The sequence below is a fragment of the Macrobrachium rosenbergii genome, chromosome 35, assembly GCF_040412425.1.
Source record: "Macrobrachium rosenbergii isolate ZJJX-2024 chromosome 35, ASM4041242v1, whole genome shotgun sequence".
Lineage (NCBI taxonomy): Eukaryota > Metazoa > Arthropoda > Malacostraca > Decapoda > Palaemonidae > Macrobrachium > Macrobrachium rosenbergii.
In genome coordinates this window covers 3,270,489-3,288,756 of record NC_089775.1, presented here as the reverse complement: position 1 = coordinate 3,288,756, position 18,268 = coordinate 3,270,489, and the positions used below count along the sequence as shown (strand labels likewise).

Below are 18,268 nucleotides of genomic sequence, written 5' to 3'. Positions count from 1 at the left end.
AATAATAATAATAATAATAATAATAATAATAATAATAATAATAATAATACTAAGAAGAAGAAGAATCAGGAGAAGAAGAAGAAGAACTAGGACGATCGCAGTGAATACAAAGGGTAATGGACAAGAATTAAAATAAAATTTTGAAGCACTATAAAGTAAAAATAAAGACGATTACGATGATAAACAAGGCATAAAGCTTTGCACTTCATGTTGAAATTTCATTGAAATTTCATCCAGATATGAAATCAATTAAACGTCGACCAAAGCATGATTTTAAAACAATATACCAACCTCATAAGTCGAATCCGTTGCTGTCGAGGAAATGACGTGAAAAGTTTTAGGTTATCGATGGTACTGACCTTCTAATGAAGTTTTGAAAATTGGAAGATGAGTCTATAAAGTAGGAAATTAAGAAATAACGGATTGAAAATGACAGAAATGACATATATTTGCCAAAATGGGAAGACGAATCAAAACAAAATACACATATGGATGAGCGCTGTTCCTGGGGTCCGTTTGACATCATAGGAAATGACTATTACTGTTCATATGAGTTGAATAGTAATCCTCTGCATATCATTGTAATATTTTGTGAACTTTTAAAGTAATTTTTCTGTCATTGGTGATCTATATTTCAAAACGAGCGTTTTATGTGTAGTGTAAAGTTTCAAAACACACGATTTCACAACATTCTGCCCACTGTATATCGTACATTTAAAGACATTTTAGGTGCTATTTCCAAGTCTATTTTATATATATTAAACATTTCCGCGTCAATTATGCACTGAGTAATTCATCATTGCAAGGAAAATTATGATTTTTCCTTGATTGCTGGAATAACTAAAATCTCCCCCCCAAAAAGTTTGGGGGATAGATTTTGTGTATGTTGGTCAATCTACGAGGTTTTTTAAGACAATAAATCTTATTTCTTCCATATTATATATCTTTTCTCATTTATAAAACGTCAGTTTTGAGTCTAATTACAAAAACATTGGTATATTTTTAAGATGGCGGAAGGTAAAAACACTATAGTTTAATATATCATATGATATCTATGCTTACATGAGCACAGGGTTTGTTTACATATGACAAGGTGATATAACTGTCAGGCCGTCTTCCCCCTTACATATATTGTGAGTTATTTTACAAAATATCCATTAATTTAGGCCATTTCCTCAATTCCGGTAACGCTATTAGGCACATCAAGCTAATTTATGGGTTTATTATAATATGAGATGAGGTTAATGTCCTAAAATAGGCGTAACATAAACCGGTCAATTAGTTCTTTATTTAGAGGAGTTTCCCTTTATTTTCTTTTTGTGCAACCCTGTAACTTTTTATAACTTCTTTTTTCATGGTTTTAATTTATGTTTATTGGGTTTTCCGTCAGTCTTAGTAAATTCTAATTATCTTCGGAGTCGTATTTTTAAAATACGCCCCTGGGGTGCTGGGAGGGGGCGGCTGCCCCTACCTCAGCCGGGTCGGGCAAGGCCCTACCTTAGGTTAGGTTGGGTTAAACCTGTTCATATATTTTTTTGGTTTGCTTTTAAATAAGAAGGCCTCTCTCTCTCTCTCTCTCTCTCTCTCTCTCTCTCTCTCTCTCTCTCTCTCTCTCTCTCAGCCAGGTTACTGTAGAGTGCCTAGGATAGGTTAGGTTAACCCCATTATGTCTATGGTTTGTGTTTAAACCGGCCTCTCTCTCTCTCTCTCTCTCTCTCTCTCTCTCTATGTCTATGGTTTGTGTTTAAACAGGCCTCTCTCTCTCTCTCTCTCTCTCAGCCAGGTTACTGTAGAGCGCCCTAGGATAGGTTAGGTTAACCCCATTGCAATATGTCTATGGTTTGTGTTTAAACAGGTCTCTCTCTCTCTCTCTCTCTCTCTCTCTCTCTCTCTCTCTCTCTCTCTCTCTCTCAGCCAGGTTACTGTAGAGTGCCCTAGGATAGGTTAGGTTAACCCCATTATGTCTATGGGTTGTGTTTAAACAGGCCTCTCTCTCTCTCTCTCTCTCTCTCTCTCTCTCTCTCTCTCTCTCTCTCTCTCTCTCTCTCTTAATTTCAGGTTAAAAGGCCCGTCAATATAATTTCCTTTCAAGAGTTGATGTTTAATAAAAAAAATTCTCCATTTAGCATAGTTGAACACAGAGTAGGCAGGACCTCATTGTCGATATTTTCCACAGTAATAAAATTGCAAATAATGGCCGCAAGTGTCTCTCTTCAGGTACAATGAGCAGCATCTTGCAGAGAGGATGTTCGTTCGGTCGGCGATCGTTAGCCCTCGTGCCGAGATACGTGCTTCTGCAGAATCCCAAAGGAGCTCCCAAGAGGTGTATTTCTACAGTCAACGCGAAGACCAAGGCATTTGGACCCATTAGTGTGTTTCTCTTGGTGAGGGGCGAACCTTTTTTTCCTTTTTGTACTCTTAAGTAATGGGGATTTTCTTTCCAGCCCAGGCCTTATAAAATGAGGAAAAGGGATCTCTCAAGTAATGGGTTTTCTTTCCAGCCTGGACTTTAAAAATGGAGGAAAAGGAGTAAAATATAGTGTGTTTTAACCACTGGGTTTGTTAAAGTCGGAAGAACAGAAGCCTAAGAAGACTCCCAAAGCCTGGCAGTAGATAGAAAGAGGCAGCTCTTGAGCTGCATACTGATAAGAGGATTGCCAGTTTCCACCAAGTAGATGTCATATTTGTGATTTAAGTCAAGTTTTTTTCATTGGACTTATTCTATTCTGCTCCATTTCATTTTATATTATTTTTATGTATGTGGTATTTTAGGTTTGCATAGGTTAGGCAAGTCTAGGCAAGGATTTTGATGCAGCATAGCGTAGGATAAGAGTAAGATTACCCTGTCGTTTGCATTTTGTAGCCGTCATGACCCATGGCCCTCGGACTTATCATCGCAGATATAAGAGAGTACAGTACAGGCAGTTCCTGATTATTAGCGATCTGATTTTACGGCTCTTCTCTAGCGATGACAATAACTGGATTTTCAGCCTGGTATGCGCCGATCCCCGGTTATGAGCACTGATAACTGGCGATCAGTGCTATTATTGGCGATTTTCAGTTATCGTCGATTTTCGGTTATCGTCTCGCCATCAGGAATGGAACTCGCGCCAATAACCAGGGACTGCCTTTTCTAAAATTTAGGTCTATAATATGAGAATTTCTTGTCCTAATCTTGATCTTTTGTTAACAGATTAAAGAATGATCAGTAGGACCCAGGGCATTGTTAAGGCAGTAGGAGAAATACACTTTTCAGCCAGTGTCAAGAATGTGCTACACTATCATTACCATGAATTATATCACATCCTTTTTCATATCACGAATGTAGGTTGTGCCATGCGGAACGTTTTGTCTTGGAACATGGCAGTATCAGCGTCGAAAGTGGAAGTTAAATTTAATCGCAGAGTTAGAAGCCAGAACATCTGCACCTCCAGTGGAGTTCCCTGAAGAGTGAGAAGTGTTACTTGTTATTCTTTTGAGAAAACATTTGTTTGGAAAATTAATTGCATGAATTGACCTGTAGTAATACAGTAGAATACAGTAATGCAGTTTCCCTGTCATATATATACCTGAACTTGAGTTTATTGACCTCTCTCCACAGCCTGAATGACCTTGAAGACCTGGAGTACAAGAGGGTGAGACTCAGAGGGACCTTTGATCACAGCAAGGAAATCTTCATGGGACCCCGTCCCCTCTTGGTAAGTCATTTACATCTGCAGTAACTTTTTGGGCCTAGTTCTGCTTGCTATTTTGACTAATGTAATTATGGTTATATTTTATTAAAGAACAAACCTTTATTGTTAGTTTTCCAACTTAACCAAGTGCTTTCAATTTTGCCAGGTAGGCGGAGACGTCTACGAAGGTGGTAGTGGTCTCATCTCCTCTGGTCAGAGCGGTTACCTTGTTCTCACACCGTTCAAGTTTGCCGACAGAGAGTGAGTTTTATTGCATTTAATGATTTTAATTCACTCTTACAAACCATAGCTTTACAAGAATTTGACTGGGTCAAGTCTTATCTTGAGGGTCTTCTTAACGGCGATGCTGAGGGTGGGTCTTGAATTTTAACCCCTCTGGATCTATTTCAGGCCTTATTATTCAGAGACATATTTCATGTTCAAGCATACTGTGTTTTTGATGGGTAGGTCAGCCTCCAACATAAAGCAGTACTTGGTCTATACAAGTATTTGCAAAGTTCACGTTACCGTACTTATACAGTCAACTGACATTCTTTGATTGTAAGCATCACTCATAATGTATGATTTATCTTTATTAATAATAATTAGTAATAAAGTTTAGAATTGATGATGTTACAACTTTTCAAAAATTTTGTTATTAGATTAATTGAAAATGGTGGAGATTCTGACAAAATATCTCAAACTGATGTTTCCAAACTCCAATGTTATCATTGTTGACTATTTTGGACGTTAACACAAAGTATAGGATTACATAGACTGTGTTGACTGTTGAACAAATATCCATAGGTCAGACAAGAGTGAGAGTTACTGTGTGCCGTTTCTTCTGAAATATTCCAACCACACGTTGCGTTTCACTCTCAGATTTCCATTTTGCTTGCCAAATGATGTGTCGGTGTCTGACATCGTATGTAAAATGCTTCAGATAATGTGTTGGTGTCTGACAATAGCAGGTAACCTACTGTTTTGTCATCGACAGCCTGACGATACTTGTCAACCGAGGATGGGTTTCCAGAAAGCAGAGAAAAGCCGAGACCAGGCAGGAAGGACAGCTTGACGGGGTCGTGGAATTGACCGCAGTTGTGAGGAAGACGGAGAACAGGGCTCCCTTCATGCCGGATAACAGCAAGGGATCGTTGCTATTCACATTCAGGTGCAGTGCTTTGTTTTTCGTTTCTCGAGAATAGTGGGAACACAAGTACATTTGTGTGTACCATTGCTGTGTCTGCTTTCATGTTAATTCTTTTATTGTGTATGATAAAAAAAAAAAGTCTCTCTACATCATGAATAATTAGCATGCAAGTCGCTTCTGTCATGTGTACAAGAAACCACGTAATTCACGCGGCCAACTTTACTTTAACAGCTATTGAATGTTCTGTCCAAGTCAGACAAGTTTTCAAACCATTTATCAACATGTCTGTGTTGGCCTTAAACTTTTTGTGGAATGTTCCCACAGTTTTCAAAATATATAAGGTGAGAAAATTGCAGCACAGCTGCCAAGAAATATATACTGTAGAGTTAAAAAATTGTATTAAATGGTTTAAGGTATTTTTCTACTTTGAGTGTAGATAAAATCAAAAGGAATTGTTTGGTTGAGGACCCTGTTATCACATCTCTAGTCATTGGGAGATACTTCGTACTTCCAGCTGCAATGGATTTTGCCTTTGAATTCTAACCTGTTCCCTTTGCGCTGTTGATTAACCTGTGCATCATAAACCATCTCCATCCCACAACTTCAGAATGAGTTTCATCAATGGTAGGGACTGTTTAACAGTTTATATGCTCTCAGCCTGTCAAGTTAACAAATTTGGAGAGACTTTCACTCTTTTAAATTCTGTTTTACATTATAAAATTCATGTCTGTTGTTTATTTCTGTGTTAGATCCCATTTACTTCCACCTCATTCTTTTATCTTTGAGCGTACACAAAGCGTTGTCATTTGTTTGCGTGTCTTGTTGACTTTCTCACATAAAAAAAGTTTCATAGCAGATGTTTTGTTGTAAATTAATTCTATTAAATTACATAACCTGAGATATGAGTTCACATTCAGGCTTGCAGTGCTAGCCGAAAGGTGTTCTAAATAAATCACTTCGTAGTAAGATTTTTCAGATATATAATTTCAGTGATTGCTTTTCCAGCAGCGTTTTAGGTTGCAAAGTTACGCAAGGACGATTTCATTTTAAGAGAATTCATCCATCATGTAATGGTCACTCCAATGTTTTATCTTCAGGGATGTTGAAAGAATGTCTCAGATGACTGGTACGGCACCAATTTGCGTTGACGCAGTGGATACCTTCCCAGGTGGCCCACAGGGGGGACAGACCCGTGTCACGTTGCGCAATGAACACCTTTCGTACATGTTCACATGGTAAGCTCAGTGCTTTTTCTTTTCCTTATTTTGTCAGAAATTTCTGTCGTACACATGATACACTTCTTAGTTGTAATGGTTGATTTTAGGGTAAAATTTTTTGGCAAAATGTATGAGAGGATCATTCTGTGAACCAGGAAACAGACTGAGATGGTTTAGACATGTAATGAGAACGGGTGAAGGACAGTTAGTCAGGAGAGCTGACTTAGAAGACCTGTGGGAAGTCTCGGGGAAATCATGGAGAGAGAGAGAGAGAGAGAGAGAGAGAGAGAGAGAGAGAGAGAGAGAGAGAGAGAGAACCCATTTCATGGTTGACTCCACAAAGGAAAAGCTGATATAAAGCCCTTAGCTATGATGACAGAATACAGTATCCATTTCTGCCCAGTACATGGTCCATTGTTGGAATGTGGCCTTCTGCTAACCAAAAGAATCCTTGTAGGAGTAGTTTTATCGTGTCTGAATTGGTCACGTGTGAATCTTGGTTTGCACGTACATATGTGTGTGTTTTTCAACTCTGGATGAAAAAGATATCCAATACGGCATAATGTTTTAGACTTAGTTTCAGAATGGAATTGTCATCTCTTGAATTGAAAGTGTTTATTGCAACTGTACCATTGCCTGTGGATACCTGCTCCTTCAGGTAATGATAAGCTGGGGCTGCATTGTAATTCTTCACTATCTGCCCGTTGACTAAGAACGAGGTGGAGGTAGTGAGCCAACTACCAATTACTGAGTAAGATTGAGAAACCTCGACATTTCAATGTATGTACCAGTGGGTCACATCTTCACGCAGGTTCATTTTCCCACAGGTACAGTCTAAGTCTCGCGACGGCGTACATGTGGTACCATCGCTTCCTCCGAGGCAAGCCCTTGATGTAAGGAATCGCAGGCCATAGGGTGAACGTCTGGTACGTGAAGTGAATGCGATGTATATAATAGTACTATGTTCCTCATTCGTAACACAATAAATCAGTTTTTCTACATACTTTTTTTTTACCTTAATGACGCTGTTTATAGACAAGAATAAATATAATATCTCATTGTTTTAATTTTGATCTTTTTTGTTTTTCCATATTTCCCCGTTTCCTTATTGGAAATCAGGGGCTTGTAGCATCCTACTTTTCCAACTGAAGGGTGTAGCTTGGCTAGTAATATTAATAATATTAATAGTAATATTATAACTATCATTATGGTCTATAGAATCCGTCAGTTTAACTCCAGATTCTCTTTGCCATTCGAAATGATTTTCTAATGGTTATCTAGAGTTGATTCTGAAATGAACGCGGAATGGCAATACTACTGTACAGTGCTCATCTTTTAACCCTTTAGAAAGGGCTCACATAGAATACAAATGCAAATCACATAATTTCTGTAACACAACTGAATTACAAAAATGGCAGGCCTCAGCATTACTGCCAGAACTTAGATTAAAGCCTGCCTTTTCTCTCGTCCCTGCCACTTCTGTCAAATCCAGTAGAAACCTTCTCAAGCCAGTGTCACAAACACACCACTGTCCTCATAGCACCTTATTACTTTAGTAATTGAAAGTAAAATGGTCCACTGGGTAAAAATTGACTGCCCAATAAGTTCAGAGCTAAGGATATTCACAAGAATCTTAACTTTTTTTCAAATGTAGAGACGAATCTAAGTAATACTAGCAGTCATCAGAAATAAGTTGAAAGAACAGGAATATACATTAATACAATCTTCTGGAATTTTACACAAATTTGGCAGCTTAATACACAAAGCTACTGAATGATTTCAAATCTGAACTATGTACGTTTAATCTGCCTAGTGCTTACGGCCACTAAACATCGAAGGCAATTGGTTCTGAACACAAAAAGTGATGCAATATAAAAGTTCTTACGTACCATGCGCAAAGCGTGAGCTCTTAAGAAACTCGATGTCTTCAAAGGTGGCTTAATCAAGATCACCATTTTATTCAGACAGAAACAACTCAAAATTCTGTATGACTGAAGTTATCTTGAATAAAAATGGTAGTTTGTTTTTTTCAGTAAATTATACTTTTAACATGTACACTTACAGACCGGACACTTATCCAGCGCCACTTAGCTTCGTTTAACTTGCTAAGAGAGTGAGAGAGAGATTGTTTTATAGAAAGAGGCCATTATGAAACATTTTAAGTGCGTGAAAAGGTCTTATGAAGCAAAATGATCCAAAATGACTCATTAGTGATCGCGAAAAGCCAAGGACCAATGCACTGGAACTTTATGAGGCCAAAAGAAGGGAAAATTTTCAAAAATATCAACGAGTCGTCGAAGGGTTTTCAGTCAACGTCACTTTCCTTCTTCTTCTGCGATTCCGCTCATCCTAAAGAATCCGTACCATAGAAATGACGTTAAATAATAGACATTACATCTCTTAAAAACTCTAAAGCATTCGAATGATTCGAAACATTTTCGAAATGACCGAAAATGGCGCGAAAAATGACCCCTCAGAGGGTGTCAAGACATTACAGCGGCCCATTACTGGAACTCTGGTCACGTGACTTTCCTCTTCTTCTTCTTCTTCCCCTGAACCTGAAGGCTGCATGTAAACAAAGTATCTTTTCCAGTGAGATATTTCGACTTTTCTCTTCGTTATACTGAAGGTAAGTCTCGCCCGAGTGTTTATTTGCCTTGGATATATTTGGATTGCGTGGATGAAGGCCCCGGATGAGCGTCACCCCCGAAAAAGGGGTTATTTGGGCGCCTAAATATAGATTTTATTGGAACCCTCTTGGAGTGTTGAGGAGTGTGACGTCACGGCGTATCGCATATCATAAGACTATGAGGTCCATAGTACCCCAGGCTATGAGATCCTTATTCCCCCCAGTGCATGAGGTCCTTATTACCCCAGGCCACCTTTATGATGGGGGCCCCTAGCTTGGTTTCAGTCCTCCTAAGGGGGCATCAGTGGCCTATGAATTGAAATTCACTGGCTAAAACAAACACTAAGTTGTTCTGTACAAAATAGTTTGATACTAAGTTTTTTCAAATGTGGGAATTGGTGCCTGGAGAGGTCAGGTTCATTTAAAAATTATAAATACTTAATTTAAGATTTATTTTTTAAATACTTACCTCTCCAACTCACCTCTCCATTATATGATTTGCCCTCCCAACCTCCCCACATTGAAAGTGGACAGAAGGAGACTCACCTATCTTCTGTTTTGTTGCATTCTGTCGAATTACCGTTGGCGCAGACGTAAAAGGTATATAATAGATAGGTAAATATCTGAAAAAATTAAAACTTGAGTATTTATACTTTAGGTAATTTTACAATTTACAGATACCAGCCATTACAGTTTTAAAGCCAGATTTCTCCCTCCCCCCTTCTCAGATTGTTTGGGGTCATGTTAATACAAGGATGAGACCCACTTAATTTTGTAGGTCCAAGTTTAGAGGTCATCATTTTGATCAGTGCAGTAATAGACCCCCTTCTGTACTTAGCTGCCACCCTTTCCACTCCTTTTACTGGACCTCCGTCCTTATTCTCTTTCTTCCATCTGACTTTCGTCAACCCTCTCCTAACAATTGTTTCAACTTGATTTTCAGTGCTGAATGACCCCATAGGCCCCAGCAATTGAAGCGTGGTGCTTCAGTAAAGCAAGTAGTTGGTATTTGTGAAACATGAAAATGATGTTTTAAAAAGTATTTTTTTATCTTTGTGAACTTTGGGATGCATTTTTTCTTCCAAATGATTGTTAAGAGTTTCATTTGAAACATATAAAAATATATATATATATATAAAGTAGGACTGTCTTTTGTTAAAATGTATAAATAAGTCTTAGTCTTTTTTTGCCATTTTTTGAAGCAACTTGTACAGTACTTTGATGTTTTCGTGATTTTCTTTGCCAACTTTTATAGTTTCGTTTTGAAATTTTAAAGATTTGTCTTTCTGAAACATTTATAAACACTAATATGGTCTTTATTCTAATGCATTTTAAATGGTTTGTTTATGAGAAACATAAAATTTATTTTACCTGTTTTGTACGTTGGATTTTACAATGTAAATGTCCGGAGTAGAGTTGAGACTTACAGTTTCTTTAATATTAACCTTTGGTCCTCTTCAACAGGGTTTGGTTTCGACGTGGCCATGGAAAAGGAGTACATTTATCTACATGAAATCAAAAGCTACGATCTCAGCTGACCAGAGAGTTTGAACAAGATGCCCCTTGGTAAAACAAAGGTATGTATATTGCTAATTGACGAATTGTTTAATTTAATGATATTTCGGTAAAAATATTCTTTACTTTCTGTTTTGGAATCGACAATAAAAGGAAAACGAAGCAGACATCAGTACAGTGTAACTGAAAACATTAAAACATTCTACGGTCACTCACAGTCTTGGGTTTGTCTTTCTCAGGTTGGAGGCGTACTCAAGTACGCCTTGAAATATATATATATTTGTTAGAGGCAGAAGGAAACCAGTCGGACACTCCAGTGCTTTATTACACGTCCAATCAGTACAGAGGCGTGACTGCAAGTAAGGTGCAGACGCGCGGGAAACATTGGCGCCAATTCCGCTCTCCTTCTGACAACATACATCACACACAATCAACCATCCTACATCCCCCCCCTAAGATTATGGCATGGCAGAATGGCAAAATATTAAATGAAAATAATAAGTAAACATGTATTAAATGCATATATATAGACAAAGAAAGCTGTAAAAGGAAGATCCCATAGGACAAAAGCAATGGTTAACACTGAGTGTCACAACATACAAGGACATGCATGGCAACAATATATAGTACATGCATAAAATATGTTTGCACAACAGAATTTCTATCCAGTTCAGCTTACTGAAAACAAAAGATAAAATGAGCATAAGGGACAACAAAATGTAATTGTACAAGATGACACAAGCACAAGCATGGGTTAACGCTCGATATCACCCATGACATACTCGCCCATCCATGAGGTTGCACTGTGCGCCTTTTGGACGAGGTGGAGCAGGTTCCAGGCTTGGGGGAATGGCTGAGGACGTTGGGGGTTGCCGTTTTAACACTTTCAGGTGCTTCCTGTTTCTAAGTGACACCCGACCGCTTCCATCCAACCTAATGAGATACTGTCGGTGGCCCTTAGACTCCACTACCAACCCAGATCGGTCCCAGGTTTTGGTTACAGGATCCTGCACTCTTACCCTGCAGCCTACAACCAGGGGGTAGAAGCTCCCTGGTACCAGTATATGGTGGGGTCTCCTCTTGGGACTCTGCCATTCGTAGCTCCCTCCGCTGAATTATCTCATCCCAGTGTCTCTCCACCTTGTAATGCTGTCTGGGTGTTGGCACTCCATCTCTGAGCTGCCTGCCGATAGCGAGCTGTGCTGGGGACTTGTCAAACCCCTTAGGGGGTGTATTGAGGTACTGAAGAATTGCCAGGGATGCCTTGTTGCAATCGAGGCTGCCTCCTTTGCCTATGTTAGACCTGATGATCCTCTTAGCAGTCTTGACTGCTGCTTCAGCCCTTCCATTAGACTGGGGGTAATGGGCTGACGACAGGCGTACCGTAACCCCCCATTTTCTGAAGAATGATGTGGTCTCTGCACTAATGAGGTTTGTGCCCCCATCTGTCGAGATTAGCTCTGGTGCTCCCCATCTTGTGAAGTATGTCCTCAAGACTGATATAATTCTTGATGACGTTGTGCCATGTGGGAAGTGTGCCACTTCCAGCCACCCGGTGAGCCTGTCTGCATAGGCCATGTACATATGGCCCTCCAACTGTAGCATGTCCACCACTGTCGACTGGAATGGGTATTCTGGGGGTGGTGTGAGTACTAATGGTTCAGCAGGTTGTGATGGAGCATGTACATCACAAGAGGCACATCCATCCCTGTGGCTCTGCAGGTCACCTTCCATCCCTGGCCAGTAAACTGATTGTCTAGCCCTGCGGAGCATGGAGTCTACCCCCTGATGTCCTGCATGAAGGCCTGTAATGACTTGACGGCGAAGTTCCTCTGGAATGAGCAGACGTGGGCATCCTTGTTCGTAAGTGTAGACTATCAGGTCTTCTACCATAGATAACCTGTCCCTAACAGAGTAAAACTGACGTAGGCAGGCCACCTCCTGTGCCTTCTGCGGGCACCAGTCATTTACTGCAACTTTAGCTGCCAGCAGTTGGTACACAGGGTCTTTAGAGGCTGCTTCTTTGACCCTCTCCTCATCAGTATGAGGCATTCTTGCTCAAGGGCGGTGGCGAAGCAGCGACAAGGGCAGCAGTCATATCCTCTTCAAGTTCAGAATCCTTGTCATCTGGTTCGCAACGGAGAGCAGGGAAGCGTGATAAGAAGTCAGCAGCACAATTCCTCTTTCCTGGCAAGTATCTTACTTGGAACCTGTATTGTAGGGTCTTCTCCTTGAGACGGAAGAGTCTTGGGTTTAGTATATCCTTCAGCTCTCTATCACCCAAGAGCTTGACCAACGGGCGGTGATCAGTCACGATCAGTAAGTTGGGGCAGCCCAACAGGAGTAGCCTGGCCTTCTTGAGACACCATGTGACAGCTAAGGCTTCTCCCTCAACAGCAGCATACCCAGCTTCAGCCTGCGACAAATGGCGGCTCCCACATAAGGCAATCGCCACCCACCCTTGCAGCAAAATGGGGCATCAGCCGAGGCACAAGCACAGTACTGCTGCAGGATGACAAACCCAATCCCATCCCTGCTCCAATCTGTTAGGGCCGCTGTAGGTCGGGATTTGTCATAGTATACCAGCCCATCCTGGCCAGCTTGCATATGGCCTCCTGTGCTTGGCGGAATCTCTCTTGTAGGTTGCTATCCCAGTACACATTCTTGCTTGTAGACTTCTTCAGGAGGTCTCTAAAGGGTTCCATCAGCGGGGCAGTGGCGAGGAAGGGTGCCAACTGGTTGACAAAGCCATACCATGACCTGATGTCAGTGACAGAGGGGTTGTCTGGCATAGGGAATCTCCGTGTGGCAGCTAGACTCTCCTCTGTGGGCCTGTAGGAATCCCATCCCAGCTGGAATCCGACGAGTTCACTTCTCTTCGGCAGAAACTGAATTTCTCTGGCTTGAGGGTTATGCCCTTTTTAGCACGTGTCCAAGAAATTATAGGTGTGCCAGAAGGCCTCCTCGACGCTGTTGTCATACAGAAGAGTATCGTCCACACATTTGTGTTTTTGGGGGATGTCCTTGATGGCGTCATCAAACCTCTTGGTGTAGGCATCTGAAGCTGAACAGTGTCCCATGGGTGTTCTTCTGTACCGGTAACGCCCCCAGGGTGTGATGATAAGGTTGTGAGTCTGCGGCTCTCTTCATCTAACTCCACCTGGTGGAAGCCCCAATGCGCATCTGCCACTGTCTTGAAGGAATGTAAAGGCACCCCAGAGATCATGTCGAAAGGAGCAGGGGTGTGATGCGTCTCTCTCCTGCAGGAGGCATTAAGGCGTTGAAAGTCCACAGTGCGGCGGGGCTGACCTGACTTCTTGGCAACAATGACCATCCTCGCACACCATTCTGTTGCTTCACCAGTGGGTACCTCCTCAATGATGCCCTTCTTGATGTCCTGGTCCAACTGCTTCTTCACTTCTGACTCCCAATGCTTTGGCACTGATGCTGGGGTGTGGCATGCATAGGGGGTTGCCCCCGGCAGTAGGTGAATATGGTGCGGCTTGCCCTCCATGACTGGGAGGGGCTCCCTCTCTGTATTGAAAGTTGATGATGAAAAATGGCGCAAGAGCCACTGCTCCAACTTTGGGACGTTCTCCTCCACTGGTGGAAAGGGCATGGATGAGGGCTTGGGCAGGGATGGCCCAATGGGTGTGGGGACCTCATGCTCCAGTGCGAGGCTCGCTGACACTGGTAGGTGGTGGGGAAAGGACTGGGGCACGAGGCCAAGGTCCCACAAGCAGCCAATGAAAGGAAGCAAGACCTTGCAGACTTGATAAAATACACTTCTTGGACGGTTGTCCTGGCACCGTACTGAATGCGAAGAGGGGCAGTCCCCATACACTCCAATCGAACATTGGCAACATCACGTAGGCCCCTGCGGTTTTGTGAAAGGGCAGGTCTTTCAATGAGGGTCGACAGCAAAGTGGGGCCTGCAACACACACTTGGGCCCCCGTGTCTACCACAGCCTGTACAGGCTTGTGACCCTTAGCCTAGGCCCATGCACTGATGAGGACACTATCACTTGTATAGTAGGCTGCACACTGGGTTGTACCCGGCGGTGACCGCTCCCAGTGTTACTGACGAAGCAGGGGCATCACTCACCATCTTCTTCTTGCTCCTACAGAACCGTTTCAAGTGGCCAATTTTTTGACAGCCATGACAAACACTATTTCTCGCCGGGCACAAGACCTTCCTTGGCTCATGCTGCACTCCACAGTTCCCACACATACGAGCATTGATGGAAACTGAGGACCTCTCACCACTCTTCACCGCTGCACACTCAGGGGCTGGGGTCTGTCTCCACATCGGCCGCACGTGGCTCTTGATGCCATGTGTCATGCTGGGGCATGGAAGCATCTTTGCGGGCTGCCTCATATGTCGCATTACACTGCCCTTAAGGCATCTACACTACAAATGGAATCACACGACCTATAGAGGTCTCTTTTCAATATCTCATCCCTTAGACCTACCATAAGCTTCCTAATAAGCATATATTCGGACAAATCGCTATGACAGCTAGGACACTGGAAGCCACAATCCATGGCTTTTTGAGAGCACTTTGCAAAATATTCACTAATTGACTCCTCACGTCCTTGCATATACACAAAAAACTCAGCCCAATGCACGGCCTGGTTCAAAGCACATGCAGAACCATGGCCCCTATAGCATCAAAAGCCCCTTCTGGAGACAAATTAGCCCACTGTGCATCACTATACCTGGCATCCAGTGTACGTTGCAACTCTGGGGTGCAGTGAAGCCTAATATGTTGAACTGCATCCGTTGGTTGAAGCTTATATAGCCTAAGCCACTGTGTCATGGACCGTTTCAAGTCCTGAAGGAGGCCGACGACATTTCCAAAGCACACTTCTCTGGTAGTGGTGGGGCTGGGGCCCTGGGACTGCTCTGTAGACACAAGCCACTCGCCATTGTAGCCAAGCGGTCATTAAGGGGCTTGCAACGCATCTCGCCCCTTCGGCAACCACATGCTGAAGAGCTGGTGATCTTGGCGCTACTCCAACGGGAGTACTGTGGGCACCCCTGGAGGATCGTCGTGCCCTCCTTGTCGTGAAAGACGGTCTCCTGGTGTAGACATCCTTATCCTTTTACAACACCCTACTCACTGCGCCATGTTAGAGGCAGAAGAAGGAAACCAGTCGGACACTCCAGTGCTTTATTACACGTCCAATCAGTACAGAGGCGTGACTGCAAGTAAGGTGCAGGCCAGCGAAAAACATTGGCGCCAATTCCGCTCTCCTTCTGACAACATACATCACACACAATCAACCATCCTACAATATTATATATATATAAACTCTTATTTATCATGTGTAATTAGCATTCATATTAATGAGATGTACCATACACAGATCTTTTTATTTTTATGTGACGTACAGTAAGTATTTCATTCTCATTTCATCTCCTTTCTTGCCGTATTCAGTGTTCGAGTCTGCGCAGGTTTGCTGCGCAAGTTCTCGGCCTATTAGTGTTTTCTGTTTGTATACAGGCTAAAGATGGATAAAATATAGCTGGAGGTTGCTCTTAGCAGTGCAGTAAGAATTGAACACCACTCTGTGGAAAGCCAATATGATATTTCTTCACAGACTTCTGGGGTTGAGCAGCAAACTCCACAAGGAGTGCTTTGTAAACTCTTGAGGTCCTGTAGTCATCGTGATATGAAGACTCGGTTCTATAACTCGGCAAGTCTTCCCAGCTCTGGTCATTCATTAGAATGTAGACACTCTTCAGAACATCTTATGACCAGGATTATACTTCTGTGTTGTGAACCCACCTTCCTTTATTAACCAAAACACAGTTCTTTGACATCAGATTGTACGGTAGGGTTAGCAGTTTTGAAACATCTGATAATTGGCTCCTTAACAGCTAATATCATCCACTCTTGTAAGTCTCATAGAGAGAGAGAGAGAGAGAGAGAGAGAGAGAGAGAGAGAGAGAGAGAGAGAGAGAGAGAGAGAGAGAGGAGTTCATCGTTGCAGTGATGTGAAAGGTTTTACTCCAGCATATCCTTGGGTCCTCTTGAGACAAATAGTCTCAAAGCATTTGATTAGGGCACCAAGATGAATCCATCAGCTTGTCTCCCTCAGACCATGTGTCATGTGCCCTGTTCTGAAGGGAACTGCCTTATGTGGGGTACTACTTGTCATGTACTTTGCAATGTGTACCGCATTCTGTGCTCAAGTTCTCTGCAACATCCTTGGGCCTGGCTGCATCGCATAGTGCCTTTTACTTTTCGTGTTCTGTTTGGTCCTAAACTGCACCTTTCTCATTTGTTGCCTCACTTAAGGGCAAACAGTATGGCTACAGTATCTTGGTGTGGCATTAACTCCTAAGGGGTTGGCCTTGGAGGGTGACTCAGAGGATTTTATACTGCAGTTATTGCAAATCCTCCAAGCCTTGCTTTTGCAAGATGATCTATTGTTCAGGCTAAACGACTTAAGGGTTGTCAGTGCTTCAGAGGCTGTTCTTGAGAAGTCACTATTACACTCTGGTCAATAGACAGTTTATAGACAGTAGAAATGGAGGTAGCAGGCAGCTAAACCTGCTACAGTATACTTTGAGAGATATTTTATGTTTATGAAAAAGTAATTCATATTTCATTGAAGGATATGTGTGTACAGTACTGAGAGAGAGAGAGAGAGAGAGAGAGAGAGAGAGAGAGAGAGAGAGAGAGAGAGAGAGAGAGAGAGAACTGAGGTGTTTACATTAAAGCCCAATGCAGTAACACATACTTACACTATGTATTAAAAGGAAACACAATCTAACCCACACATTTTTGGACAAATGAATTGCATAAATAAAAACAGAAACTGGACGAGTAGAATGCCTAAGTAGATGCTGGAGCAGCCATCACCTCTCAGAGAGAGTGCACCAATGAATTTCTCTCTCTCTCTCTCTCTCTCTCTCTCTCTCTCTCTCTCTCTCTCTCTCTCTCTCTCTCTCTCTCTCTCTCTCTCCAATTACCCAACAACACTTGCCTAATTATCCCTTGGCCCAGTCTGTTGCAGCCATAGATACAGAGGGGCAGCGTATGATAGCCAACCAGTCTGTGATGTGACGTGCACTCCCTGGCACCATTGCTCTGTGTTGGTTATGCAAACAATGACGCAACTCATGCAATCTAATTGGAAACCCTTTACCCTTTCAAATGTGTTTTCTCAGCTGTACTTCAAGACTGTCAAATGATATATGCAACATTTACTAAATACAATATGTACTATGCAGAAATAAAACTACTGAATTTTGCTGATATATTTTTTCTGCAGTTAAGCCATAAAGTTTTGCAGAAATGGTGACGTTACAACATTATGATCAGTTTTCTGTGCAGTCTTTAAAGACTGTAAATGATCTTTGCAGCACTGACAAGGACATTTTAAGTTTTATACACTCGAGCAATAAAGTTGACCAGTTTGAAACAACACTGCAACTGCCTGTATGTGGGGAAAAGTCTCTCAATATATGGTTATATTTAATTCTAGGTAGCAACAACTCTAGCTGACTAGAACAGTGCATTTGTTCAAGAAAAGTCACACAGCACTAGGCCTAGTTATGAATTAGGTGATGGCACACATTTTAAACATGAAATTATAGTGAATAGGGATCAGAGATTATATCTAGCATAGGATGAGATCTACTCTGTAATTAATAGTAGGTAAAACACATTGTCACACAGTGAAAACATGATTCTAATTCACACAACACTGCAGTTGACTTTAGATAAAATCACACACACACACACACAAATTCTGTCATAACTACAGTAAAAAATGTAGCACTGTATTCAATCCTGAATTGAAACAACAGTGTTACGTCAAGTCAGGAAAACACACTCAATTCCGAGTTAAAACAACACTACTAAGTCGAGTCTTTGAACAAGACGGTGTCACAGATGGTTTATGAAGAAAACAGCGTCACAGGTGGTTCTAGGTAATTGCAGCATCACAGTTGGTTCTAGGTAATAGCAGCATCACAGTTGGGTCTAGGTAATAGCATCACAGGTGGTTCTAGGTAATAGCATCATCACAGTTGGTTCTAGGTGGGGAAAGCATCACAGGTGGTTCTAGA

At 41.9% G+C, this 18,268-nt stretch overlaps 2 protein-coding genes and 1 long non-coding RNA gene across 5 annotated transcripts in view; 2 read left to right on the top strand and 1 right to left on the bottom strand.

Moving 5' to 3' along the window:
* The first annotated feature begins 1,045 nt into the window (after positions 1-1,045).
* Positions 1,046-7,040, top strand: Surf1 (surfeit locus protein 1). Its single transcript, XM_067134138.1, has 8 exons — positions 1,046-1,133; positions 2,218-2,384; positions 3,329-3,450; positions 3,602-3,698; positions 3,841-3,935; positions 4,672-4,845; positions 5,922-6,059; positions 6,869-7,040. Exons 2-8 carry the CDS (start codon positions 2,223-2,225, stop codon positions 6,936-6,938), a joined length of 858 nt encoding a protein of 285 aa, XP_066990239.1. The 5' UTR covers positions 1,046-1,133; positions 2,218-2,222; the 3' UTR covers positions 6,939-7,040.
* Positions 7,041-8,598: 1,558 nt separating this feature from the next.
* Positions 8,599-18,268, top strand: part of LOC136856354 (uncharacterized) — a 61,905-nt gene continuing 52,235 nt past the window's right edge. The window contains exons 1-2 of the long non-coding RNA XR_010858317.1: positions 8,599-8,670; positions 10,135-10,247. This is a non-coding gene — a long non-coding RNA (uncharacterized lncRNA). The remainder of the gene's footprint in view (positions 8,671-10,134; positions 10,248-18,268) is intronic.
* Positions 17,441-18,268, bottom strand: part of LOC136856352 (uncharacterized) — a 43,761-nt gene continuing 42,933 nt past the window's right edge. For all 3 annotated transcript variants that reach the window (XM_067134135.1, XM_067134133.1, XM_067134134.1), the window contains one exon: positions 17,441-18,263. The gene's annotated coding sequence lies outside the window, so the exon portion shown is untranslated. The remainder of the gene's footprint in view (positions 18,264-18,268) is intronic.